Raw genomic sequence first — 26,445 nt, 5'->3', positions numbered from 1 at the left:
CTTGTAATCCCAGCATTGGGGAGGCTGAGACCTGGAGGATCGCGGTTCCGGTTCGCGGACAGCCTCAGCTACTTAGTGAGGCCCTCTGCAACTCAGTGAGACCTGGTTTCAAAATAAAAAATAAAAAATAGGGCAGGGGGCCGGGTGTGGTGGCGCATGCTTGTAATCCCCGTGCTTGGGAGGCAGAGACAGGAGGATCGCGCAGGTTCGAAGCCAGCCACGCTGGCTTTAAGAGACCCTGTTTCCAAATAAAAAATATAAAATAGGTCTGGGAGTGTAGCCCGGAGGTAGAAGGGCTTCCAGGAACCCCAGTACCACCAAAAAAAAAAAAATAGGGCAAGGGGTGTAGCTCTGAGGTCAAATGCCCCTGGGTTCCATCCCCAAACCCGCAAAAAAAAAAAAAAAAAAAAAAAAAAAGTTATCTTGGCAGAGTGTTCCAGGCAGAGGGAGCAGTAAGCACCAAGGCCCCAGTAGAGGAATGGACACGTGAACAGAGCAGGCTCAAGCTAGAGAGAAGAGGAGCTGGTGTGAGTATTTGACCGCTACTTTCACCTGGGTGTTCACCAACCTAACAGGTCAAAATGGTATCGCTATCTATGTTCTTATGAAAACAATTCAGGTGTTTAAGTGATATTTGTCTTCCAGACAATATTTTATTTTATTGTGGTTGTGAGGGAGGAAATGCGGCCCTCACACATGCTACGCAAGCAGCCTACCACTGAGCTACATTTCCAGCCTCTCAGATAACGTGTTGTGGTGATGGTGGTGCTGGGGACTGAGCCCAAGGACAGTTCACCTCTGAGCTACACCCCCAGCCTTTTTATTTTTTATTTGGAAACAGGGTCTTTCTAGGTTGCTAAGAGTCTCACTAAGTAAGCCGAGACTGGCTTCAAACCTGCAATCCTCCTGTCCCAGCCTCCCAAGAACTGAGATTCCAGGCATGCACCACCACGCCCGGCTCTCCCAGGTATTTTTTGTGTATATACAGGCCACTAGAAATATATGAAATTTCCCCCTTTTCCCTGTTCTTTTTGAGACAGGATCTTACTACGTTGGACAGGCTGGTCTGGAAGCCCTGGGCTCAAGCAATCCTCCTAGCATCCCAAATAGCTAGGACTACAGGTGTATACCACGACATCCGTTTCTCCCCTCTTTCTATTTTCAAGTATGGAAGTGATTACTTAATTAAAACTCTACGCTCAGCTGGGCATGGTGGTGTACACTGTAATCCTGGTATTTGAGACACTGAGACAGGATGATTGCAGGTTTGAGGCCGGTGTGCACTAATTTTTTTTTTTTTTTGCAGTACTGGGGATGGAACTCAGGGGGATTCTACCTCCAAGTTACACTCCCAGACCTATGTTTTTATTCTTGATTTTTTTTTTTTGCGGGTCTGGGGATGGAACCCAGGGGCATTTGACTCCAAGCTATACTTCATGTCAAATTTTGTATTCTTTATTTTGAAACAGAGTCTCACTGAGTTGTGGAGGGCCTCACTAAGTAGCTGAGGCTGTCTGCGAACCCTAATCCTCTGGTCTCAGCCTCCCAAATGCTGGGATTGCAAGTGTGCACCACCATGCCCGGCTTTTATTCTTGATTTTGAAACAGAGTCTCACTGAATTGCAAAAGGCCTCACTAGGTAGCTGAGGCTGGCTCTGAACTGTGATCCTCCTGTCTCAGCCTCCCAAATGCTGGGATTACAAGCATGTGCCACCACACCTGGCTCAGTGTGCACTAATTTACTGAGAACCTGTTTCAATCTAAAAAATGGTGCTGGGGGTATAGCTCAGAGACGGAGTGCCCCTGGGTTCAAGCTCTAGTAACACACACACACACACACACACACACACACACACACACACAATTATGTCTAGCTGGGCTTGGTGACACACACCTTTCATCACAGTACTTGAGTGGCTGAGACAGGAGGATTGTAGGTTCCAGGCCAGCCTCAGCAACTTAACAAGACCCTTGGCCACTTAGTGAGACCCTGCTGCAAAATAAAAAAAATAAAATAGGGCTGGGAGTGGAACTCAGTAGTAGAATGCCCCTGGGTTCAATTCTCAGCACCACAGGGGGAAAAAGACTATATTGAGGGTTAGGCACATCTGCAATTCCGGTACTTGATCCTAGGTTCAAGGCCAGTGGGAAGTAACTTAGAGAAACCCTGTTTAAAAATAAATAAATAAAAAGCCGGATGTGGTGACACACGCCTGTAATCCCTGCACTTGGGAGGCTGAAACAGGAGGATCATACAGGTTCGAAGCCAGCCTCAGCTACCTAGTAAGGCACTCAGCCACTTAGTGAGACCCTGTTTCCAAATAAAAAAATATAAAAAAAATAGGTCTGGGAATATAGTCCGGTTTCCAAATAAAAAAATATAAAAATAGGTCTGGGAGTATAGTCCGGAGGTAGAAAAGCCCCTGGGTTCCACCCCCAGTACCACCAAAAAAAAAAAAAAAAAAAAAAAAAAAGCCAGGTGTGGTGGCGCATGCTTGTAATCCCAGCATTTGAGAGGCTGAGACTGTAGTTTCACGGTTTGTGGACAGCCTTAGCTTCTTAGTGAGGCCCTCCCTCCACAACTCAGAACCTGTTTTTTTTTTTTTTTCTTCGATACTGGGGATGGAACCCAGGGGGCATTCTAACTCAGAGTGACACCCCCAGCTCTATTTTTATTCTTTCTTTGGAAACAGGGTCTCACTGAGTTGCAAAGGGCCCCAGTAAGTAGCTGAGGCTGGCTTCAAACCTGAGATCCTCCTGTCTTAGCCTCCCAAATGTTGGGATTACAAGCGTGCACCACCACACCCGGCTCCCTGTTTCAAAATAAAGAATAAAAAGTAGAGCAGGAAGCCAGGTGTGGTGGCGCACACTTGTAATACCAGCATTTGGGAACACAAGACCGGAGGATCACAGTTTGCATCCAGCCTCAGCTACTTAGTGAGGTCCTTTGCAACTCAGTGAGACCCTGTTTCAAAATAAAGAATAAGCCAGGCGTGGTGGCACACGCTTGTAATCCCCGCGCTTGGGAGGCAGAGAGGAGGATTGCGCAGGTTCGAAGCCAGCCGCGTATGCTGGCTTAGGAGACCCTGTTTCCAAATAAAAATGTAAAAATAGGTCTGGGAGTGTAGCCCGGAGGTAGAAGGGCTTCCAGGAACCCCAGTACCACACACATACAAAAAGATAAATAAATAATGAATAAAAAATAGGGCAGGGGGTGTAGCTCAGAGGTCGAATGCCCCTGGGTGGTTCCATCCTCAGACCCGCAAATAAATAAATAAATAAATAAATACAATTTTAAAAAGTAGAACACCCCTGAGTTTAAGCCCCAGTACTACAATATAAAATCTATGTTGGGGTAAAAATTCTATTTCCTCTGAGTCACAGGCAGAGCCTTGTCCATCCTGAGCTGAACATCACCCAATTTTCCCTTCAGTGCTTATATATAGCACTGGGGAGCCTCTGCTCTGGACTCAGCTGACATTTCACAACCTCTTTCCTGACACCCTGGCTCCCTGGGGGCCCCACACTTGGCCCTGGCTTCCTGCCCACCACTCTTCTGCTTGCCTGGCCTTCCTGGGGTCTCTGGCGGCACTATCACCAGGGAGGAACCGAGATAACCCCTGTAGCTTCACTCACTTAGTTGACTTAAGAACCACTGCTCTTGGAGTTTGCACAGCCAGGTGAAACACTCTTAGTCTCCCATTAGTTTTGTGGAGATGTCACTTCTGCCATGTGGGTATGATACGGTTGCCTAGGTTACTCTTCAGGGACCTAAAGGCTACTTTGGTTAAAAACCCTCTTCATATGGCCTGCAGATGTTGGTTGGATGACTGGTATCTATCTTCACATTTTATCTGTCTCCTTTGTTGCCTTAACTTTGTGAATGTGTGTTGTGTGTGATACTAGGAAAAGAACTCAGGGATGGTCTACCTCCACACTATACCCCCAGACTGATTTTATTTTTATCTTATTTTTTGTGGTGCTGGGGATTGAACCAAAGGACAGTCTATCTCTGAGCTATACTCCCAGTCCTGTTTTTTTTTTTTTTTTTTTGGAAACAGACTCCCTAAGTTGCTGAGGGCCTAAGTTGCTAAGGCTGGCCTTGAACTTGCCATCCACCTGTCTCTGCCTCCCAAGTACTGGGATTATAGAAGTATGATGCCACCATTCCCAGCTTTTACTTTTTATTTTGAAACAGGGTCTTGCTAATTTGCTGAGGCTGGCTGTGAAACTGTGATCCTCCTATCTCAGCCTCCCAGTTACTGGGATTACAAGTATGTGCCACCACATCCAGTTTACTTTAACTTTTTTGGGGGTAGTACTAGGGATTGAACCCAGAGGCATTCTACCTTCAAGTTACACCTTCAGCCCTATTTTTAAATTTTTATTTATTTTTGTGGTAGATTGAACCCAGGGTCATTCTACCTCCAAGCTACACCTCCAGCCCTACATTTTATTCTTTATTTTGAAACAGGGTCTCACTGAGTTGCAAAGGGCCTCACGAAGTAGCTTTGAACCTATGATCCTCCTGTCTCAGTCTCCCAAATACTGGGATTACAGGCGTGCATCACGTCTATTGCCTTAATTATTAAGTCAGATTCTACTCATGTCCTCGCATTGACCTTTTAAACATCTGAGAAATGTTTTGTCCAAAACTATAACAGAATTAACTTCACTCATACTTGCTTAGTCTCTTTCCCTCCACCTGCTTCAGTGCTTAAGACACCTGCCATAACCAAACACACCAAACTGAGCCGAGTATGGTGGTGCACGCTTGTAATCCCAGCATTTGGGAGGCTGAGACTAGAGGATCGTGGGTTGCGGACAGCCTCAGCTACTTTGTGAGGCCCTTCGCAACTCAGTGAGACCCTGTTTCAAAATAAGGGGGTGTAGCTCGAAGGTAAAATGCCCCTGGGTTCCATCCCCAGTACCACAAAAAACAAACAAAAACCTGTGAAAACAGTGCACACCCAGATTCCTGGAAGATCTCTACCTATCCCCAGAAAATATGTGAACAGTCCTCCCCTTTATTAGCCTCTCCCTCTCCCTCATCATCCCTATCCTCAGTCTGTAACTCCCATCAACCTGGAGTTGAGAAGCTGAAATGCAAGAAAAGTTCCCCCTTCTCTCTTTATTTATTCTATTTTTTGTGGAACTGGGGGTGGAACCCAGTGGCTTTTCTACCTCTGGGCTATACTCCTAGACCTATTTTATACTTTTTACTTGGAAACAGGGTCTCACTACGTTGCTGAGAGCCTCACTCAGTAGCTGAGGTTGGCTTCGGACCTGTGTGATTCTCCTGTCTCAGCCTCCCAAGTGCTGGGATTACAAGCGTGCGCCACCACGCCTGGCTTCTTTCTTCTTTTACCACTGACTAATCTATCCATCCTCCCTTCCTCCATCCCTCCCTTCCTTCCCAACACTGATAAGTTTTCCCGTGGGGTGAGCCTCTGAACAGGGCCACCAGGACTCTGGCCTCTCTCTTCCTGCATTTTCTCTCTGGGATCGCTCCTTATTGTGGAAAAATGATTCCAAATCCTCCACCATGAGATCTAGAACAGAAATTGGGTCGTTCCATTCTCTCTATCCCCACCAGGCACACTTGTCCTGCTTAATGTCTCTGAAGTCATGGAGAGGTCTAGCCCAGCCCCTCCTGCACATCCCGGCTATAGAAGCTTTGGCAAGACATCCGAATCTCCATCTCTCATCTACAGTGTCGGCACTGTGATGATAGTGTCTGCTTCCCAAGGATGGGAGCAAGCTGGGAAGCCAAGTTCAAAATAGCTCCAATCTTCTAGGTATAGTGGTACACACCTGTAATCCCAATATTTGGAAGGCTGAGACAGGAAGATTGCAGATTCAAGGACAGCCTCGGCAAGTAGTGAAACTCTCATCAACCTAGAGACCCAGTTGCAAAACAACAAAAGTTAAAAGGCCTGGAGGTGTAGTGTGGAGGTAGTATGCCCCTAAATTCAATCCCCAGTATCACACACACACACACACACACACACACACACACACACACACACACAAAATAGCTCCAATTCTCTCATTTGGGGCTGGTGTTTCATGCCCATTGGTGGCTTTTTTAGGTGTTGGGAATGGAGCCCAGGGCCTTGAGCATGCTTAAAGTGCACTTTCACTGATCTATAGTCCTAGCCCATTGTTGGTGGTTTTGATGTCCCTCAACACATAATGGTTTGTTCCAAGATACCCTCCTTTCTTTCCCCAGAGCTAGTGCACATGTGTATCCTGCGATCATATATCTGGATGAGGACTGCCGGGGTCCCAAGTCTTCGAACCTACCACAGCCCCCAGGCCCTTGGTTAGGAGACCCTTGATGGGAGTCTCATGCCTTCTCTGGTGGGCTTTTCCATCTGTTGGCCTCATGCCTTGAGACAAAGTAGATCCTTCTATCCTTGCCCTATGGCATACTGTGGATACTCCTTCCTGATCCTTTAATATTCCCCAGTCCAGCAATGGTTTTATTGCCTTCCTCCCACACATTCCCCAAGGGACTACCCCACCCCTGAACCTGAAGACCATTCAGAGGGCAGACCAAGGTGTCTTACCACCTGCAATATACCACCCCAGCCCAGTACTTGTGATGCTGGGACAGGAGGATCACTAGTTCACGGCCAGCCTCCTTAACTTAGCAAGGTTCTTAGTAACTTTCAAAATTAAATCGGGCTGGGGGTGTAGCTTGGAAGTAGAACGCCCCTGGGCTCAATCTCCAGTATCATTCACACACACACACACACACACACACACACACACACACACCAGAACTGAGGTGTGCGGTGTCTATCAACATAAAAACTGGAAACATCCGCCACTAGAATACCACCTTTACGTGGGCAGGGACATTTGTCTGCCTTGTCCCATATTGTCTCTTCAGGACCTCGGACAGTGATATCCTCCCGCTAGGTGTTGAGTGAATGACTCCTTCCATGCAGTGATTCTGCTTCTAGGAATCTGTCCTAAAAACACCCATGGTGCGGAGCTGTGTATACAAGAACAAAAGGAGCCAACAACTGGGCAACATTTGCAAATGTTTATTAACTGTCGGTAAGTAAATGGATGATGGCAGTTGCCAGCATGAGGCATGCGCTGAAAAGGAAACGGAACGCAAGGGACTTGTCCAGTCACCTTAGTAGTGATGCCCTGTGCATATGTAAATGAGGAGAAAAAAGTCTGGAATTCAACAAGAACTGCCCTCGGTTGTTACATCTAGGGCAAGTGCTATTCTTTGCAGAAAATATCTCACAGTGCTTGTACTTGAAGATAGGCCAATGGGGTTAACAGACAGAACCATGCATTAGTTATGTCTGCTCAACAAACTACTGATATCTGACATAGTGCCTGTCACACAGTAAGAACAATACTAAGTGCTTATCATGTGGTAAGCATGATGCTAACAGAATGCTCGGCACAGTTAGAACGATGCTAAACACAGTGCTCATCACACAGAACAACGCTAACAGTTCTTGGCACACGGTTAAGGATGTTACACAGTGCTCATCATACAGTAAGAATGATGTTAAACAGAGTGCTCATCACACAATGACGCTAACAGTGCCTGGCACATGGTAAGAACAATAATCTTAACTTTTCACTGTTGTGAATTCTTCCTTTCACCTGCTATCCACCTGATGGCCATGAATTCACAGCTGTGCCCATAATTGTGAAAGGCTGCTACATTCTGCTCCTCAGCCTGGGCACATGTCACATCCCTGATGCTGAGGAGAAAACAAGTGACAGTGAGCCAGGTGTAGTGGGACATACCTGTAATCCCAGTACTTGGGAGGCTGAGATAGAAAACTGCAGGTTTGAGGCCAGCCTCGGCAATTTGGTGAGACTCTCAGCAAACTAGCAAGATCCTGTTTCAAAACAAAACAATAAAAGGGCTGGGGGTATATCTCAGGGGTAGAATGACCCTGGGCTTAATCCCCAGTACCAAAAAAAGCTTAAAAATAATAAAAGAGCCGGGCGTGGCGGCGCACGCTTGTAATCCCCGCGCTTGGGAGGCGGAGACAGGAGGATCGCGCAGGTTCGAAGCCAGCCTCAGCTACTGAGTGAGGCTCTCGGCAACTCAGTGAGACCCTGTTTCCAAATACAATAGAAAATAGGTCTGGGAGTGTAGCCCGGAGGTAGAAGGGCTTCCAGGAAAACCCAGGACCACCAAAAAAATAATAATAATAATAAAAGAGAGCGTCTTATTTTCAAGTCACTCCACTACATCCCTCTCTCTGATGCAGTGCTTCCTACTTCTGTCCCTTCTTTCTACCTTTGTAATAATAACATTTGCTTAACCTGGGCGTGGTGGCGCACGCTTGTAATCCCTGCACTTGGGAGGCTGAGACAGGAGGATCGCACGGGTTCGAAGCCAGCCTCAGCTACTGAGTGAGGCTCTCAGCAACTTAGTGAGACCCTGTTTCCTAATAAAATATAAAATAGGTCTGGGAGTGTAGCCCGGGGGTAGAAAGCCTCTGGGTTCCACACCCAGTAACACTCACACACACACACACACACACACACACACACACACAAATAACATTTGCTTAAGCTTGCAAAAAAAAAAAAAATAGCCGGGCGTGGTGGCGCACGCTTGTAATCCCAGCATTCGGGAGGCTGAGACCGGAGGATCGCGGTTCGCGGACAGCCTCAGCTACTTAGTGAGGCCCTCTGCGACTCAGTGAGACCCGGTTTCAAAATAAAGAATAAAAAAATTGGGCAGGGGGTGTGGCTCAGATGTCAAATGCCCCTGGGTTCCATCCCCAGACCCGCAAATAAATAAATAAATAAATAAGAATAAAAATAAATAAAAAAAATAAAACAGTGACAGTGAGTTTCTATTGCCTGGTAACTCAGTTGTCAACTCCTCATGGCCTGCAAGCTCTTGTCCTGCCTCTACTCAGGTCACAAAGACTCGCCAACAAGGTGCTGTGAATTCCTAGGCTAGAGGAAGGTGTGGCCTGCATTTTGGGAGCTGACCTGGGTTCTGGGAGCCCACATTATCCTGGGCAGGGAAAATCCCCAGATATACAGAGTAGGGAGCAGAAAAAGCATGGGAAATCTCATTTGGCCCCCTTAGGGCACCCCAAGGGATCATGAGACGTCAATGCTTTGGGGGAACAAGTGACCAGCTGAAAGCCCAGTACTCTAATGGAAGGGCACATCTGCAGGGGTATGGAGATGTATCCCAGGGTTACTTACAAACTTAGTCTTCTTCCTCTTCTTCAGGGTCGCTTATCTCCTCATATATCACAAGATACTTCCTCTCCCTCAATCGGTGGCTCCAGACACTCACCCCTCTCTTCCTGAATCCTAAGATGGGGAATGCAGGTAAATAAGAGTTAGGTAGTGTGGGGAGTTTTAGGCCATCTTCAAAAAGGGGATGCCTTGTCCCTCCCAAGTGCTCACAGGCTCTGGCTTTTATATCTTCTGGCTGAGACATCAGACCGGTAACCAATACAGACCAAATCCTACTTCAACTGTTAGCTTCTGGCCCCTCCCATGCTCAAGTTTAAACTCCTAACCTCGCTGGGCTGGGCGTGGTGACCCATGCCTGTAATCCTAGTACTTGGGAGGCTGAAACAGGAGGGTTGTAGGTTCGAGGCCGGAATCAGCAACTTAGCTAGATTCTCAGCAACCTAGCAAGATGACCCTGTTTCAAAACAAAAACTTAAAAAGGGCTGGAGGTGTAACTTAGAGGTAGGATGCCCCTGGGTTCAATCCCCAGTACCTAAAAAAAAAAAAAAAAAAAATCATGACTTCTTCTTATTGGAACACTCACTTTTTTCATTTAGCAAGTCTTTGTGAAGAGTGTGCTGCATGCCAGGCATTGAGCTGAGTAACATACACTCCCAGGCTGTCACATAGAGTACAATTACCTGAGCAACTTCCATGCGGAAAGGCTTTCTAGATATTATGCTTCCAAACAATTTCTGAGCCGTGAGTCTATCTATTTATTTATTTATTTATGGTGCTGTGGATTGATTCTATCTCTGAGCTACACCCCAGCCCTATTTTACTTTATTTTTAAAACATGGTCTAAGTTGCTGATGGCCTAAGTTGCTGAGGCTGGCCTTGAATTTGCAATCCTCCTGTCTTGGCATCACATGTACTAGGATTATAGGTGTGCACCACTATGCCCAGCTGAACTATAATTATTAATTCTTTTTTGTACCAGGGATGGAACCCAGGGACATTCGACCTCCAAGCAACACCCCTAGCCCTGTTTTTTATTCTTTATTTTGAAACAGGGTCTCACTGAGTTGCAGAGGCCTCACTAAGTATATGAGGCTGGTCGCTGTGAACCTACGATCCTCCTGTCTCAACCTCTCAAGCACTGGCATTAACAAACATGCTTTGCCACGCCCAGCTTTTATTTGTATTTTGAAACAGGGTCTCATTAGGTTGCTAAGAGTCTCATTACAACGGCTGTCCTCCAACCTGTGATCCTCCTGCCTCAGCCTCCTAAGTACTGCGGTTACAGGTGTGTGCTACCATGCTCGGCTTTAATTCCATTTTATGAACTAAGAATCTGGAGCTCACAGGATTTAGAAGACTTCATCAAAAGTCAAATGGCTTTGAGATGGATGGACTAGTCACCTGCATTTCTCAAGTTATGTTCTACGGACTCCCCTGGCAGTGGGTGAATTCCTCAGCTCTCTGGATCCAAATCTGTCAGGGGTCTGTGCCACACCAAGATCACACCTTTGGAGAGAGCCAGGGAAGCCCAAGGGATTGTTCTCAAATTGTTTATTCTCACCTGATTCCTTCTCATGCTGCGGCTTTGGGGCGCTCGCACCTGCCGGCTGCTGCTGGTTGTCTTCTGAGCCAATCGCTCCTGGCATTTCCTTCACACTACTTTCTTCCTTGCATAGCTTACTGGGCATCTTTTAAATGTGAAGGTCACATACAAACAGTGTTAATGGCATTTCTCTAGTGCTTTAGAGCTTGCAAAGTAGCTTTCCATGCATTACCCTAAATTATGTTCCCCTCACCCCTGGGAGACCACTTTATTCAGACCTAAATTATGAGGGACCTGGGATGTCAAAAAGGAAAGGGATGACCTAAATGATGGGTGTTTCCAGGAGTTGAATGCTTGTCTTTATGCTCTGTCCAGACTGACATTCTTACCAACAGAACAAGATTATTATTATTATTATTATTATTATTATTGTTGTTGTTGTTGTCATTATTACTGCTATGATTAGTAGGAGCACTGGGGTTGAACCCAGGAACATTCTACCTCTGAACTACACCCCCAGACCTTAAAAAAATTTTTTTTAGCTGGGCGTGGTGGTGCACACTTGTAATCTCAGCATTCGGGAGGTTGAGACAGGAGGATCGAGGTTTGCGGCCAGCCTCAGCTACTTAGTGAAGCACTCTGCACCTCAGTGAGACCTTGTTTCAAAATAAATAATATAAAATAGGAGTGGAAGCCGGGCGTGGTGGCACACGCTTGTAATCCCAGCATTCAGGAGGCTGAGAGTGGAGGATCGCGATTTGCAGACAGCCTCAGCTACTTAGCGAGGCCCTCTGCAAATCAGTGAGACCCTGTTTCAAAATAAGGAATAAAAAATAGGGCTGGGGGTGTAGTTTGGGGGTCGAATGTCCCTGGGTTCCACCCCCAGACCCGCAGAAAATAAAAATAGGACTGGGCATGTAGTTCAGAGATGAATGCCCTGGGTTCCATCTCAAGTACTACAAAAAAAAATATTTTTTAATGGCCAGGCGTGGTGAAACATGCTTGTAATCCCAGTACTTGGAAGGCTGAGGAGGATCCCAGGTTCTCAGCCAGCCTTAGCTACTTTATTTTGAGGTCCTGATTCAAAATAAAGAATAAAACATAGGGCTGAAGGTGTAGCTCGGAGGTAGAATGCCCCTGAATTCCATTCTCTCTACCACACACATTAAAAAAAAAAAAAGCCAGCCAGGCGTGGTGGCACACGCTTGTAATCCCCGCGCTTGGGAGGCAGAGACAGGAGGATCGCGCAGATTCGAAGCCAGCCGGGCGCGCTGGCTTAGGAGACCCTGTTTCCAAATAAAAATGTAAAAATAGGTCTGGGAGTGTAGCCCGGAGGTAGAAGGGCTTCCAGGAACCCCAGTACCACCACCAAAAAAAAAAAAAAAAGAAAAAGAAAAAAAAAAGCCAGGCATGGTGGTACAGGTTTATAATCTCAGTACTTGGGAAGCTGAGAAAGGAGGATTGCAGGTTCACCACCAGCCTCTGCAAATTAGTGAGACCTTGTTTCAAAATAAAAGAGGGCTGGGGGTGTAGCTCACAGTTATATCATCCCTGGATTCAATCTCCAGCACCACAAATTGTTTTTTTTTATTAAACAGGGTCTTGCTAGGTCATTAGGAGAGCAAACGTGAAAATGGACAGAGCGCCTGAGAGTGTGACTCAGTGGCAGAACGCTCATCTGGAATACTCAAGGCCCTGGCTCCCATCTCCAGCATTCCTAATGCCCTCCAAATCATTATTTTGAGATGATAGAAACAATGTCATAGATGCTTTCTTAAGGATTAAATTAATTAATACATGCAACTTGTTTCATATCTGGCATTATTATGAAAACACACAAAAAATTAGCAGTCACGGTGTTGTTAGGTATTATCTAGCTGTGGATGCTCCATCGGGCACTGTGATGAAGAGATGTGTGGGGCTGGGGCTGGGGCTGAGTGCCAGAGTGCATGCTTAGCCTGTGAGGCCCTAGATTCAATTTCCAACCCCACAAACAAAAAAACCACCCATAGAGTTGAAGCTAGGGAGGCAGCGAGGGCTAGGACTATCTCTCGACACTGTCCCACTCTTACCCATACTGACATGCGTGGAGGAACAAAGGTGCTCTGGTCCTTTAAATTTGGGAGCTACTCACCCTCAGGTATGTTTTCTTTTTCATGGCAGAAGTCTCCGCAGGCGGTTGTTCATCTGGAAGAGTCAGGGTTTTTCATCTTAGTTAATATTTTCAAATTCCAGATTCGTATCGTATTAGGGAATGCTGGAGCAGAGAGTTAGGAGACTAGCCACTGTTGGAGAGTGACTTGTGAGTTACCTTTAGTAATAGTTTGGGTATTTGCAGCATCAATTCAGAAATTTCCTTCTGCTAGTGTATAAAATATGGATTAAGCTCCATGCTTTATTCTATTCTATTACATATCTCTTATTTCCCCCTAAGGAAATATACTGGCTGAGAACTTGAACTGTACACACTTAGAGATGTATGATAATTAAAAATCAGCTGGGCGTGGTGGCGCCTGCTTGTAATCCCAGCATTCGGGAGGCAGGGACAGGATTGCAGTTTGCCAACAGCCTCAGCTACTACTTAGCGAGGCCCTTCACAACTCAGTGAGACCTTGTTTTCAAAAAATAAAAAAGGACTAAGGCCGGGCATGGTGGTGCACGCTTGTAATCCCCGCGCTTGGGAGGCTGAGACAGGAGGATCGCACAGGTTCGAAGCCAGCCTCAGCTACTTAGTGAGGCTCTCAGCAACTTAATGAGACCCTGTTTCCATATAAAATATAAAATAGGTCTGGGAGTATAGCCCGGAGGTAGAAAGCCTCTGGGTTCCACCCCCAGTACCACCAAAAAAAAAAAAAAAAAAATTCTATGCGTGAGCCTGGCGTGGTGGCGCACGCTTGTAATCCCTGCGTTTGGGAGGTGGAGACAGGAGAATGACGCAGGTTTGAAGCCAGCCGTGATGGCTTAAGAGACCCTGTTTCCAGATAAAAATATAAAATAGGTCTGGGAGTGTAGCCTGGAGGTAGAAGGGCTTCCAGGAACCCCAGTGCCACGCAAAAAAAAAAAAAAAAAAAAAATTCTATGCGTGATCCCTGTGCGTAACTTTTGCCTGGACTCTTTTCCACTCAGTACAATGTTTTTAAGGGAGCAAGGGCAATCTGTGAGCCTTTCCCAGGCAGCGGGACTGAAGAGAGTTGGGATCCCTGGTCCACTCACCCTGACTCTTGTGGTTGAGATCCTCATCAGAAACATCACTTTGGAACTGAACGTTCTCTTTGTTAGGACGCATGAAGGTTGGAAGAGTGGCCCTGCGGCCTGAAAAGAAGCAAAATGTCTGTTCCTTAAGAGACAACCTGAAGCTGGGCATGTTGGCGTGCACACCTGTAATTCCAGTACTTCGGAGGCCGAGACAGGAGGATCCAAATCTGCCTTAGCAACTTAGTGAGACGCTGTTTCAAAATAAAAAAATAAAGCCAGATGTGGTGGTGGCTCCCTGGCAATCCTAGTACTTGAGAGGTTGTGACAGAAGGATCGCAAGTTTACAGCCAGTATCAGCTATATATAGTGAAATCCTATTTCAAAAATAAAATATAAAACAGAGCCGGGCGTGGTGGCGCACGCTTATAATCCCCGCGCTTGGGAGGCGGAGACAGGAGAATCGCACAGGTTCGAAGCCAGACTCAGCTACTTAGAGGCTCTCAGCAACTTAGTGAGACCCTGTTTCTGAAAACAGTATAAAATAGGTCTGGGAGTATAACCCGGAGGTAGAAAAGTCCCTGGGTTTCCCCCCCAGTACCACACACACACACATACACACACACACACACACACATATATAAAATAGAGCTGGGGATGTAGCTTGTAGGTAGAATGCCTCTGTGTTCAATCCCTAGCATCAAAAACAGACAAACAAACAAGAAAAGAAAGCACTCCTCAAAAGCCACCGCTGTAACCCTCTGTACAGCCCCCACCAATCCATTCCTCGCTCCCTTACAGCCCCGCTCCTGAATTGGGTTTTACATGTTACACATCAAATATGTGTTCATGTTTGTTTATGTTTCCAAATTTTATGAGTGATTCCTGTGCTTAACCTTCTGCCTCAAATCTTTTCCACTCAGTACAATGTTCGTGAGAGGGCAAGAGCATCCTGTGAGCCTTTCCCAGGCAGCGGGACTAAAAAAGAGTTGGGGTCCCTGGTCCACTCACTCTGACTTGCGCGGTTGGGATCTTCATCAGAATCATCGCTTTGGTATTGAAAGTTCTGTCTATTATCACTCATGAAGGTTGGGACGGTGGCTCTGAGGCCTGCAAAGAAGCAGAATGTCTGTTCCTTAAAAGACAACCTGAAGCTGAGTGTGTTAGCACGTACACCTGTAATCCCAGTACTTGGGGGGCTGAGACAGAAGATCACAGGTTCAAGGCCAGCCTCAGCAACTTAGTGAGGCCTTCTTTACAACTTAGTGAGACTCTGTTTCAAAAATAAAAATATGAAATAATAGCCGAGTATGGTGGTGCATGCTTGTAATCCCAGTACGTGGGATGATGAGACAGGAGGATCATAGGTTCTAGGATATCCTCAGCAAGTAGTAACTTTCAGCAACTGAGAAAATAAGATAAAATAAAATAAAATAAAATAGGGCTAGGAGTGTAGCTCAGAGGTAGAATGCCCCTGGGGTCCATTCCCAGTACCACAAAATATAAAATAAAATAAAAGAGAGCTGGGGGGTATAGCTCAGAGGTAGAACAACACACTTGGGTTTAACCCTCGGTACAAAAAAAAAATAAGGAGACAACCTGAGAGGAGGGATGAGGATGGGATTTGCCGAGAAACCATGCATATGGTAAGGCCTATCCGAACCAAGCTGGGTGGGAGAGAAATGTACAGGATGCAGGTCTGAGCTGTGAGGTGGCCAGCCTTCACTCTCAGCCCTGCATGGGGTATAAAAAAATGCAGGATGCATGCCGGGCGAGGTGACGCACGCTTGTAATCCCTGCGCTTGGGAGGCAAACAAGAGGATCGCGCAGGTTCGAAGCCAGCCTCGCTGTTTCCAAATAAAAATATAAAAATAGGTCTGGGAGTGTAGCCCGGAGGTAGAAGGGTTCCATCCCCAGTACCACAAAAAAAAAAAAAAAAAAAAAAAAAGCAGGATGCTCAGAAACTGCTTTGACATCTCTCCCCAAACAAAAAGAAAGTGGAAGGCGCTTGTTACCGCCTAAAATGAAGCCACAGCACGGAAAGGGGTCAAGGGATTCCCACGTATTTCCAGGCTTGTCCTGTTACCTAGACTATTCATGGTGCTGTAGTTTCTTTTCATGTAAACGTAGGTGATTTTCTCCGAATAGCTCAGCTTTGACCACTCTGTCTTAGAGAAGTATTTGGAAACATCATCGAAGGCCTAGAAAAGAAGGAAAAGTCAATTCTGGCAGCCACTCACTCAGCTGGTGGCCCAGGCCATTGGGTCCAGGTCTCTTTCTCTGCTGTGGGACCTCTGTAGTGGATCTGGGAACTGGAGATTATATCTCCTGGGTAATGTTATGGATGAGAGGACGGGGCACCATTGCGTCAGCTTTCCCCTGGTATACAGTAGGTGCTTAATGCTGCAGGCTTACTCTCCTCCCACCTTCCTGAGTAGACTAAGATCACTGAATGTAGTGCAAAGCCCAGACTTGTAGTCTCCGGGGATGCTACGGAGGACAGTGAGGCTGTGAAGTTCCCAAGGCTTTCAACCAGCACCTGAGACCCTACCCATCCCCTGCCTCTGTTGTCATCTCTGGAAAACTCTGCTCACTGATACTGTCCTCTGTCATGTGAGTGTGTGTGTGCACGTGTGTGTGTGTGTGTGTGTGTGTGTGTGTGCGTGCACGTGTGTGTGTTACTAGGGATTGAACTCAGGGGCATTCTACCTCCAAGTTACTACCCCACCCCATTTTGTATTACTTATGTTGAAACAGGGTCTCACTAAGTAGCTGAGGCTGGCCGCTAAACCTGCGATCCTCCTGTCTCAGCCTCCTAAGTACTGGGATTATAAGGGTGTGCCACCACGCCCAGCTCTGGCTACTCTTCAATCCCCTCCAGATTGCCTCACCTTGGATTTCTTGTCCGATTTCTGAGCATCTTCCTTGGGGCTCTTTGGCAAGGAGCTGTCTTGGTCCATGGCACTGAGAACAGTCCGATTCTTTCCAGCCAGAAGACCAAAAGTCCTATGGAGGGAGACAGCACAGAGGAAAGGCACCAGTCACCTGAAAATAGGTTTGATTTTTCTCCATCCTGAACTTGTCTGTCCTCGAGGAAGGATGCAGGGCAAGTCAGGTGGGAAGAAGGGTCTGGACAAAGGAGTGGTTGGGGATGACAGGTTTTTTGTTTTTTTGTTTTGTTTTTGCAGGGCTGGGGATGGAACCCAGGGGCATTCGACCTCCGAGCTACATCCCCTGCCCTAGTTTTTATTCTTTTTTTGTGGTACTGGGGTTCCTGGAGACCCTTCTACCTCCGAGCTACACTCCCAAACCTATTTTATATTTTTTTTTATTTGGAAAAAGGGTCTCTTAAGCCAGAGAGGCTGGCTTCGAACCTGCGTGATCCGTCTGTCTCTGCCTCCCGAGTGCGGGGATTAACAGCGTGCGCCACCACACCCAGATTTTATTCAATTTGAAACAGGGTCTCACTGAGTTGCAGAGGGCCTCACTAAGTAGCTGAGGCTGTCTAGGAACTGCGATCCTCCAGTGTCAGGCTCCTGAATGCTGGGAAGACCAGCGTGTGCGCCACTACGCCCGGCGGGATGACAAGTTTTCTGAACAAAAGTGAAGCAGCTCGACTCTGACATCAGGCTAACTACTGTGCCAGTTTCCTCAGGGCTGTCTTAAACCGAAGGTGAAATAGAAAGATACTTGTTGGATAAATTAGGCACAGAAAGACAACACATGTTCTCAATCATGTGGAAGGTAAGAAAGTTGATTTCTCAGCTGTTCACGATTGGCACACACTTGTAATCCCAGTAACTGGGAAGCTAAGACAGAGGACTGCAGGTTCAAGAACAGCCTCAGCAATTTAGCAAGACCCTATTTCAAAAACAAAAAATAGAGATGGGGGATAGCTTTGCAGTAGAATTCTCCTTAGTTCAATCCCAAAAGAAAAAAAAAGGGAGAAAGAAAGGGGGAGGGGAGGAAGGAAAGAAGAAACAGTGATTTAGAAGACATGAGTAGAATAGTCACTAGTAGCTGGGAAGGGCAGGCAGAGGGTTAGAGGGAGGTCAATATGGGTACCAAATATATTTAGAGAAGAAGACCTAGTGTTTTACAGCACAGTAGGGAAACTATGGTTTATAACAGCTGATTATGTATTTTATAAAAACCAGAAGAGAAAAGTATGAAGGTTCCAAACACAGACAGGCTGAATGTTAAGAATAGGGAAGCCAGGTGTGGTGTGCACACCTGTAATCCCAATACTTGGGAGGCAGAGACCAGAGGATCGCCAGTTTGAAGGAAGGCTCAGCAATGTAGTGAGGCCCTCAGCAACTAAGTAAAATCCTGTTTCAAAATGAAAAATAAGACAGGACATAAGAGATTATGTCAAAGGTACAGTATGCTCCTGGGTTCAGTATCAACCACCTACCCCACCCCAAAAAAGATAGGGAAATCCAAATTACCCTGATTTGATCAGAATATATCATGTACATGTATTGAATTTTCACTGTACACCATAAACATATACAATTATTATGTTAAGAGCTAGACGTGGTGGTGCGATCTTGTGATGCCAGTACTTGGGAGGCTGAGAGGAGGATTGCAGGTTTGAGCCAGGCTCAGCTACTTAGTGAGGCCCTCAGCAACTTAGTGAGACTGTTTCCAAATAAAAAATAAAATAGGGTTAGGGAGGCAGAATGCCCCTGGGTTTCATCCTTAGTACCACATATAAACAGACACACACAAAATAATTATATCAATTAAAAATTCAAAAAAGAGCCAGGCATGGTGGCACACACTTTTAATACCAGCATTTGGGAGGCTGAGACCAGAGGATCACTACTTACAACTCAGTGAGACCTTGTTTTAAAAATAAAAAGACTAAGCCAGGCATGGTGGCGCACGCTTGTAATCCCAGCATTTGGGAGGCTGACACAGGAGGATCACAGTTCGCAGACAGACTCAGCTACTTAGTGAGGCCCTCCATAACTTAGACCATTTCAAAATAAAGAATAAAAAACAGGGCAGGGGGTGTAGCTCGGAGGTCAAATGCTCCTGAGTTCCATCCCCGGACCTGCAAAAAAAAAAAAAGAAAAGGAAAAGAAAAAAGAAAAAGACTAGCCGGGTATGGTGGTGTACGCATGTAATCCCAGTACTTGGGAGGCTGAGACAGGAGGATCACACAGGTTTGAAGCCAGCCTCAGCTACTTAGTGAGGCTCTCATCAACTTTGTGAGACCCTATCTCCAAATAAAATAGAAAATAGGTCTGGGAGTATAGCCCAGAGCTAGAAAGCCCCTGGGTTCCATCCCTAGTACCACACACAAAGAAAATAAATAAACAAATACATAAATAATAAAAAGAATGGGCCGGGTGTGGTGACACACACGTGTAATCTCAGCATTTGGGAGGCAGAGACTGAAGGATCGAGGTTCCTGGCCAGCAAGGCACCTTCACAACTCAGTGAGACCCTGTTTCAAAAAATTAATAAAAGCCGGGCGTGGTGGCGCACGCTTGTAATCCCCGCGCTTGGGAGGCGGAGACAGGAGGATCGCGCAGGTTCGAAGCCAGCCGCGCTGGCGTAATAGACCCTGTTTCAAAAATATAAAATAGGTCTGGGAGTGTAGCCCGAAGGTAAAAGGGCTTCCAGGAACCCCAGTGCCACCAAAAAAAAAAACAAACAAACAAAAAACAAACAAAACAAAACAACAACAACAAAAAATTAATAAAAGACTAAAAAAAAGGGCTGGGGCCATAGCTCAGAGGGTACAATGCCCATGCCCCTGGGTTCCATCCCCAGTACTACAAAAAAAAAAAGAGACTAAAAAAGAGAGTTGGGATGGCTCGGAGGTACAATGCCCCTGGGTTCCATCCCCAGTACCAGAAAAATATATTTAAAAAGAAAGCTGAGTGTGGTGGCGCACACTTGTAATCCCAGCATTCAGGAGGCTGACAAAGGAGGATCATGGTTCAGATTACCTCAGCTACTTATTGAGGCCCTTTACAACTCAGTGAGACCCAGTTTCCAAATAAAGAATTAAAAATAGAGGCTGGCACTGGGTGTGGTGGCGCATACTTGTAATCCCCAGCATTTGGGAGGTAGAGACAGGAGGATCACGGTTCCAGGACATCCTTAGCTACTTTAGGAGGCCCTTCACAACTCATTGAGACCCTGTTTCAAAAAATAAAAAGACTAGGTCCCTGCCGGGTGTGGTGGCGCACGCTTGTCATCCCCGCGCTTGGGAGGCTGAGACAGGAGGATCGCATGGGTTCGAATCCAGCCTCAACTACTTAGTGAGGCTTTTAGCAACTTGGTAAGACCCTGTTTCCAAATAAAATATAAAAAAGGTCTGGGAGTATAGCCCGGAGGTAGAAAGCCTCTGGGTTCCACCCCCAGTACCGCAAAAAAAAAAAAAAAAAAAAAAAAAAAAAGATTAGGTCGGGCGTGGTGGCGCAAGCTTGTAATCTCAGCATTTGGAAAGCAAAGACAGGAGGATCACGGTTGATGGACAGCCTCAGCTACTTAGTGAGACCCTGTTTCAAAATAAAGAATATAGGCCGGGCGTGGTGGCGCACGCTTATAATCCCCGCGCTTGGGAGGCAGAGACAGGAAGATTGCGCAGGTTCGAAGCCAGCCGCGCGAGCTGGCTTTAGGAGACCCTGTTTCCAAATAAAAAATGTAAAAATAGGTCTGGGAGTGTAGCCCGGAGGTAGAAGGGCTTCCAGGAAACCCAGTACCACCACCAAAAAAAAAAAAAAAAAAGAATATAAATAGGGCAGGGTGTGGAGCTCGGAGGTCAAATGCCCCCGGGTTCCATCCCCGGACCTGCAATACATAAATAAATGGACTAAAAATAGGACTGAGGATATAGCTTACAGGTAGAACGCCCCTGGGTTCCATCCAGAATACTGCGATAAATAAATAAATAAATAAATAGGGTTGGGGGTATAGCTTGAAAGTAGAATGTCCCTGGGTTCCACCCCCAGGAGTGAAAAAAAAAAAACCTTTTTTCAAAAAAGAAAAGTCAAGCCAAGTGTGGTGGCGCACACTTATAATCCCAGCATTTGAGAGGCTGAGACAGGAGGATCACAGTTCCTGGGCAGCCTCAGCTACTTAGTGAGGCCCTTTGCAACTTAGTGAGACCCTGTTTCAAAATAAAGAATAAAAAATAGGACTGGGGGTGTAGCTCAGAGGTAGAATGCCCCTGGATTCCATCCCTAGTACTGCAAAAAGAAAAAAAGAAAAAAGTCAGAAAAACCTTTGGGGGAACGGTGAAGTGAGTGTGCAGTGTTGTCTGGTTTTTGAAGGTTACAATTGTTTATTCCAAGAACAAAATTATGTCGTTTGCGGGAAAATGGATGGAACTAGGGAATACTAAGATAATTGAGTTCGTCACACACAAAAAATACCCCAAAGGTCAGATATTTTCCCTCCTATGTGGAAGCTAGGGAGAAATTGGGACAGAAAAGGAAGTCCAGGGGAGTGGTGAGTCGGCCTGGCCACCCTCCCCACCTCACGCCATTTTGGCATGCGGCTGTAACTATTTTCTGTATTTCTATCTTTTAATAATTTTTTTTTTTTTTGGTGGTACTGGGGGTGGAACCCAGAGGCTTTCTACCTCCGGGCTATACTCCCAGACCTATTTTATATTTTACTTGGAAACAGGGTCTCACTGAGTTGCTGAGAGCCTCACTCAGTAGCTGAGGCTGGCTTCAAACCTGCGCGATCCTCCTGTCTCAGCCTCCCAAGTGCGGGGATTATATGCGTGCGTCACCATGCCCGGCTCCAGCTTTTATTTTTTATTTGTGGTGCTGGGAATTGAACTCAGGGGCATTCTACCTCCAAGGTACACTCTGAGACCTATTCTTTATTTTTATTTTGAAACAGTCTCTCTAGATTGATGAGTCTCACTACTTGCCGAGGCTGTTCTTGAACGTGTGATTCTCCTGTCTGGGCCTTTCAAGTACTGAAATTACAGATGTGTGCCACCACGCCCATTTTATTTTTGTTTTTGAAGCAGGGTCTTGCTAGGTTACTGAGAATCTCCCTATGTTGCTAAAGCTATCTTTGAACCTGCGATCCTCATTTCTCATCCTCTAAATTACTGGGATTACAAGCATATGCCAACACACCCCGCTAGTTCTCATTTCATGAAATTCTTTTTTTTCCTTTTAAATTTTGTTTTGCTGCCGGGCATGGTGGCGCACACTTTAATCCCCTCGCTTGGGAGGCGGAGACTCACGCACGTTCGAAGCCAGCTTCGTTGGCTTAAGAGACCCTGTTTCCAAATAACAATATAAACTAGGTCTGGGAGTGTAGTCCAGAAGTAGAAAGGTTTCTAGGAACCTCAGTACCACCAAAAATTTTAAAAGTTTTTTTTGTTTTGTTGTTGTTCTGGGGATTGAACCCAGGGGTATTCTACCTCCAAGCTGCAGCCCTATTTAACTACTTTATCATATTTTGAAACAGGGTCTCACAAAGTTGCTACAGGCATCTTTAAATTGTTGTGGGTTTCAGCCAGGCGTGGTGGTGTACGATTATAATCCCAGCATTCAGGAGGTGGAAACCAGAGAATCACAGTTCGTGGACAGCCTCAGCTACTTATGCCCTTTGCGACTCAGTGAGACCCTGTTTCAAAACTAATAAGACTAGAAAATAGTGCTGGAGGTGTAACTCAGAGGTACAATGCCCCTGGGTTCCACCCCTAGTACTGCAAAATAAATAAATAAATAAATTGTGGGTTTCACTAAATTGCTGAGATTGACCTCAAACCTATAATCCTCCTGTGCCTGCCTCCCAAGTACTAAAATGAAAGGTCTGTGCCACCATACCTGGTTCATAGTTTTTTTAATGGGTATTTATTTATTTATTTATTTAGTGGTAGTAAGAAATGACCTCAGGGGTCATCTACCACTGAGGTACATTCCCAGTCTTTTATATATTTTTTTAGTTTGAAACAGGGCCTAAGCTGGGCGTGGTGGCGCACACTTGTAATCCCCGCACTTGGGAGGCTGAGACAGGAGGATCGCACAGGTTGGAAGCCAGCTGTGCTGGCTTAAGAGACCCTGTTTCCAAATAAAAATATAAAACTAGGTCTGAGAGTGTAGCCCGGAGGTAGAAGGGTTTCCGGGAACCCCAGTACCATCAAAATAAATAAATAAATAAAATAAAGAACAAGCTGGGCGTGGTGGCCCACACTTGTAATCCCCGCACTTGGGAGGCTGAGACAGGAGGATTGCGCAGGTTCAGAGCCAGCCTCAGCTACTAAGTGAGGCTCTCGGCAACTTAGTGAGACCCTGTTTCCAAATAAAATACAAAATAAGTCTGGGAGCATAACCCAGAGGTAGAAAGCCTCTGGGTTCCACCCCCAGTACCACCAATAAATAAATAAATAAATAAATAAAAGAAACAGGGCCCAGGCTGGTCTCGACCTTACAATCCTCCTGCCTCAGCCTCCCCAATTGCTCGGATTACAGGTGTGTGCCACTGGGCTTGCCACCTTTTATTTTTTGTGGCACTGGGGATGGAACCCAAGAAACATCCTACCTTTGAGCTACACCCCAACCCTATTTTATTATTTATTTTGAAACAGAGTCTCACTAAGTTGTAGAGGGCCTAAGTTGTTGGGGCTGGTTTCAAGTCTGCAATTCTCATGTCTTAGCCTCCCAAGTACTGGGATTACAAGTGTGTGCTACTATGCCCAGATTTATTTTATTTTTAAATATTTGAAGTTTTAAGCTAGGCACAGTGGTGCATACTTGCAATGCCAGTACTTGGGAGGCTGAGACAGGAGAATCACAGCTTTGAGGACAGCCTCAGCAAGTAGTGAGACTCTCATCAACCTAGTGAGACTGTTTCAAAAATATAAAAATACAATATGACTGGGGGTAAAAAAACCCTGGGTTTAATCCTCAGTACCACAAAATTTTTCTTAATTGACACATAGAAATTGTACATGTTTCTAGGGTACAGTATGATATTTTATTTTTTTTTGTGTGTGGTATCATGGATGGAACCCAGGGGTATTTTATCTCTTAGCTATATCCCCAGCCCTCTTTGTGTGTGTATGTGTTGGGGGGGTACTGGGCATGGAACCCAGGGGCATTCTACCTCCTAGTTACACCCCAGCCCTATTTTATTATTTTGAAACAGGGTCTCACCAAGTTGCAGAGGGCCTCACAAGTTACTGAAGCTAGCTTTGAATCTGTGATCCTCTTGTCTCAGCCACCCAAGTATTGTGCTACCATGCCCAGTTCCCAGCCGTATATTTTCATTTTTTTTGTCGGGTATTAGGGTTTGAACATAGGGGTATTCTAACATGGAGCTATACCCCCAGCCCCATTTATTTTGAAACAGTCTCACTAAATTGCAGAGGGCTCACTAAGTAGCTGAGGCTGGCCTTGAACCTGAAATACTACACTCAGCCTCCCAAGTACCTGGATTACAAGAGTGGCCACCATGCCCAAGTTCGTTCTTTATTTTGAAACAGGGTCTCACTAAATAGCAGACAGCTTAAGTTGGTGAGGCTGGCGGTGAACCCACAATTCTCCTGTCTCAGTCTCCTAAGTACTGGGATTTCAAGCATGCCACCATGCCCGGCTCAGTGTGATATTTTAATTAATATATACTGTCTAGCGGTCAGATGAATTAGCACGTGTCAGGAAGTGTATAGTTTGGTTGAGTGGGGTATTCTGAGGTAATGGGGGGTAGGTGAGTCAGATTATATGGTCTTATTCACAGGTTTAGGTTATCAGGAAAAGGATGTGTGGCTATACTTTGTCTAAAAAAAAAAAAAAAAAAAAAAAAAAACAAACAGGTGTGCTAGCGTAGTCTGTAATCTTGGTACCTGGGAGGCTGAGACAGTAAGATTGCAGGTTGGAGACAGCCTCCGCAATTTAGCGAGACCCTCAGCAACCTAGCGAGACCCTGTTTCAAAGCGAAAAAGAATAGCCGGGCGTGGTGGCGCACGCTTGTAATCCCCGCGCTTGGGAGGCGGAGACAGGAGGATCGCGCAGGTTCGAAGCCAGCCGCGCGCTGGCTTAGGAGACCCTGTTTCCAAATAAAAAAAAATGTAAAAATAGGTCTGGGAGTGTAGCCCCGAAGGGCTTCCAGGAACCCCAGTACCACCAAAAAAAAAAAAAGAAAAGAAAAAAAAAACGAAAAGGAAAAGGACTGGGTGTATATAGGTCAGTGATAGAACACGCCTGGGGGTTCAATATCTAGTACCCCAAATGAGCAGGGCGTGGTGGCGCATGCCTGAAATCCCAGTACCTGGGAGGCTGAGACCGGAGATGGTAGGTCCGCGGTCAACCTCCGGTCAGCTTCCGCAAGTTAGCAAGGTCTTCCGCAATTTAGACCGTTGCGGAATATAATATAAAGGCCAGGTGTTGTTGTGCACGCTCCGAGTATCAGTACCTGGGAGGCTGAGACAGGAGGGTTGCTGGTTGGAGCCAGCCTCAGCTCTTAGTGAAGCCCTGTTTCCAAAGAAAGAATAAAAAATAGTGCTGGGAATGTTAATACTGAGACTGAATGCCCCTGGGTCCAATCCCAGTACTGCAAAAATAAAATAGGGCTGGGGATGTAGCTCGCAGGTAGAATGCCCCTGGGTTCTATCTTTCAGTACCACAAAAAACCCAGCCAAAATAAAAACAAACAAGCAAAAAAACCTAGACAAGGCTAATTTGAGTTTTAAATTTAGGGGTTGTTACTGGGTTAATTATTCAGGTGTGGGGGCAAAAGCACCGCCTTAATTCCAGGGGTGGTACTGAAGTACACTGCGATGCAGTTTATTTGGTGTTTTTTTTCTCTCTCTCTTGGTGGTACTCAGGATGAAACCCAGGGGCGTTCTACCGCTGAGCTGCACCACCATCCCTGTATTTTATTACTTACTTTTATTTTTTATTTTTTGGGGGAACTGGGACTAGAACTTAAGGGCATTCTACCTCCGAGCTACGCTCCCTAGCTCTTTTTTATTTATTTACTTATTTATTTTGGTAGTACTGGGGTTCCTGGAAGCCCTTCTACCTCCAGGCTACACTCCCAGACCTACTTTTTGTTTTTGGAAACAGGGTCTCTTAAGCCTGGCTTCGAACCTGTGCCATCCTCCTGTCTCCACCTCCCAAGTGCTGGGATTACAAGCGTACGTGTGCCACCATGCCTGGCGTCTTTATTTATTTATTTATTTAAGAACTGGGGGTGGAATCCAGAGTCATTCTACCTCTAAACTATACCCCAAGCCCTATTATTTATTTATTTTGGTGGTAAGGGGGGTGGGAACCCAGAGGCTTTCTACCTCCGGGCTAAACTCCCAGACCTATTTTATATTTTTATTTGGAAACAGGGTCTTGCTAAATTGCTGAGCGCCTCACTAAGCAGCTAAGGCTGGCTTTGAACCTGTGTGTTCCTCCTGTCTCAGCCTCCCAAGTGTGGGGACTACAAGCACCCACGTCGGGATATATATATATATATATATATATATATATATATATATATATTTGGTGGTACTGGGGTTC

At 45.9% G+C, this 26,445-nt stretch overlaps 1 protein-coding gene across 1 annotated transcript; it reads right to left on the bottom strand.

The window, feature by feature from the left end:
• Positions 1 to 9,220: 9,220 nt before the first annotated feature.
• Positions 9,221 to 21,455, bottom strand: SSX4 (SSX family member 4; the record flags this gene model as incomplete). The annotated part of the gene is made up of 9 exons (XM_080718861.1): positions 9,221 to 9,327; positions 10,775 to 10,901; positions 12,891 to 12,943; positions 13,970 to 14,068; positions 14,960 to 15,058; positions 15,964 to 15,966; positions 16,035 to 16,149; positions 16,840 to 16,954; positions 21,451 to 21,455. 9 exons carry the CDS (start codon positions 21,453 to 21,455, stop codon positions 9,221 to 9,223), a joined length of 723 nt encoding a protein of 240 aa, XP_080574987.1.
• Between the last annotated feature and the right edge of the window lie 4,990 nt (positions 21,456 to 26,445).

The sequence above is a fragment of the Muscardinus avellanarius genome (genome assembly GCF_963383645.1).
Source record: "Muscardinus avellanarius genome assembly, chromosome: X".
Lineage (NCBI taxonomy): Eukaryota > Metazoa > Chordata > Mammalia > Rodentia > Gliridae > Muscardinus > Muscardinus avellanarius.
The sequence above is the reverse complement of the archived record's forward strand: the minus strand, read 5'-3'. Positions and strand labels throughout refer to the sequence as shown.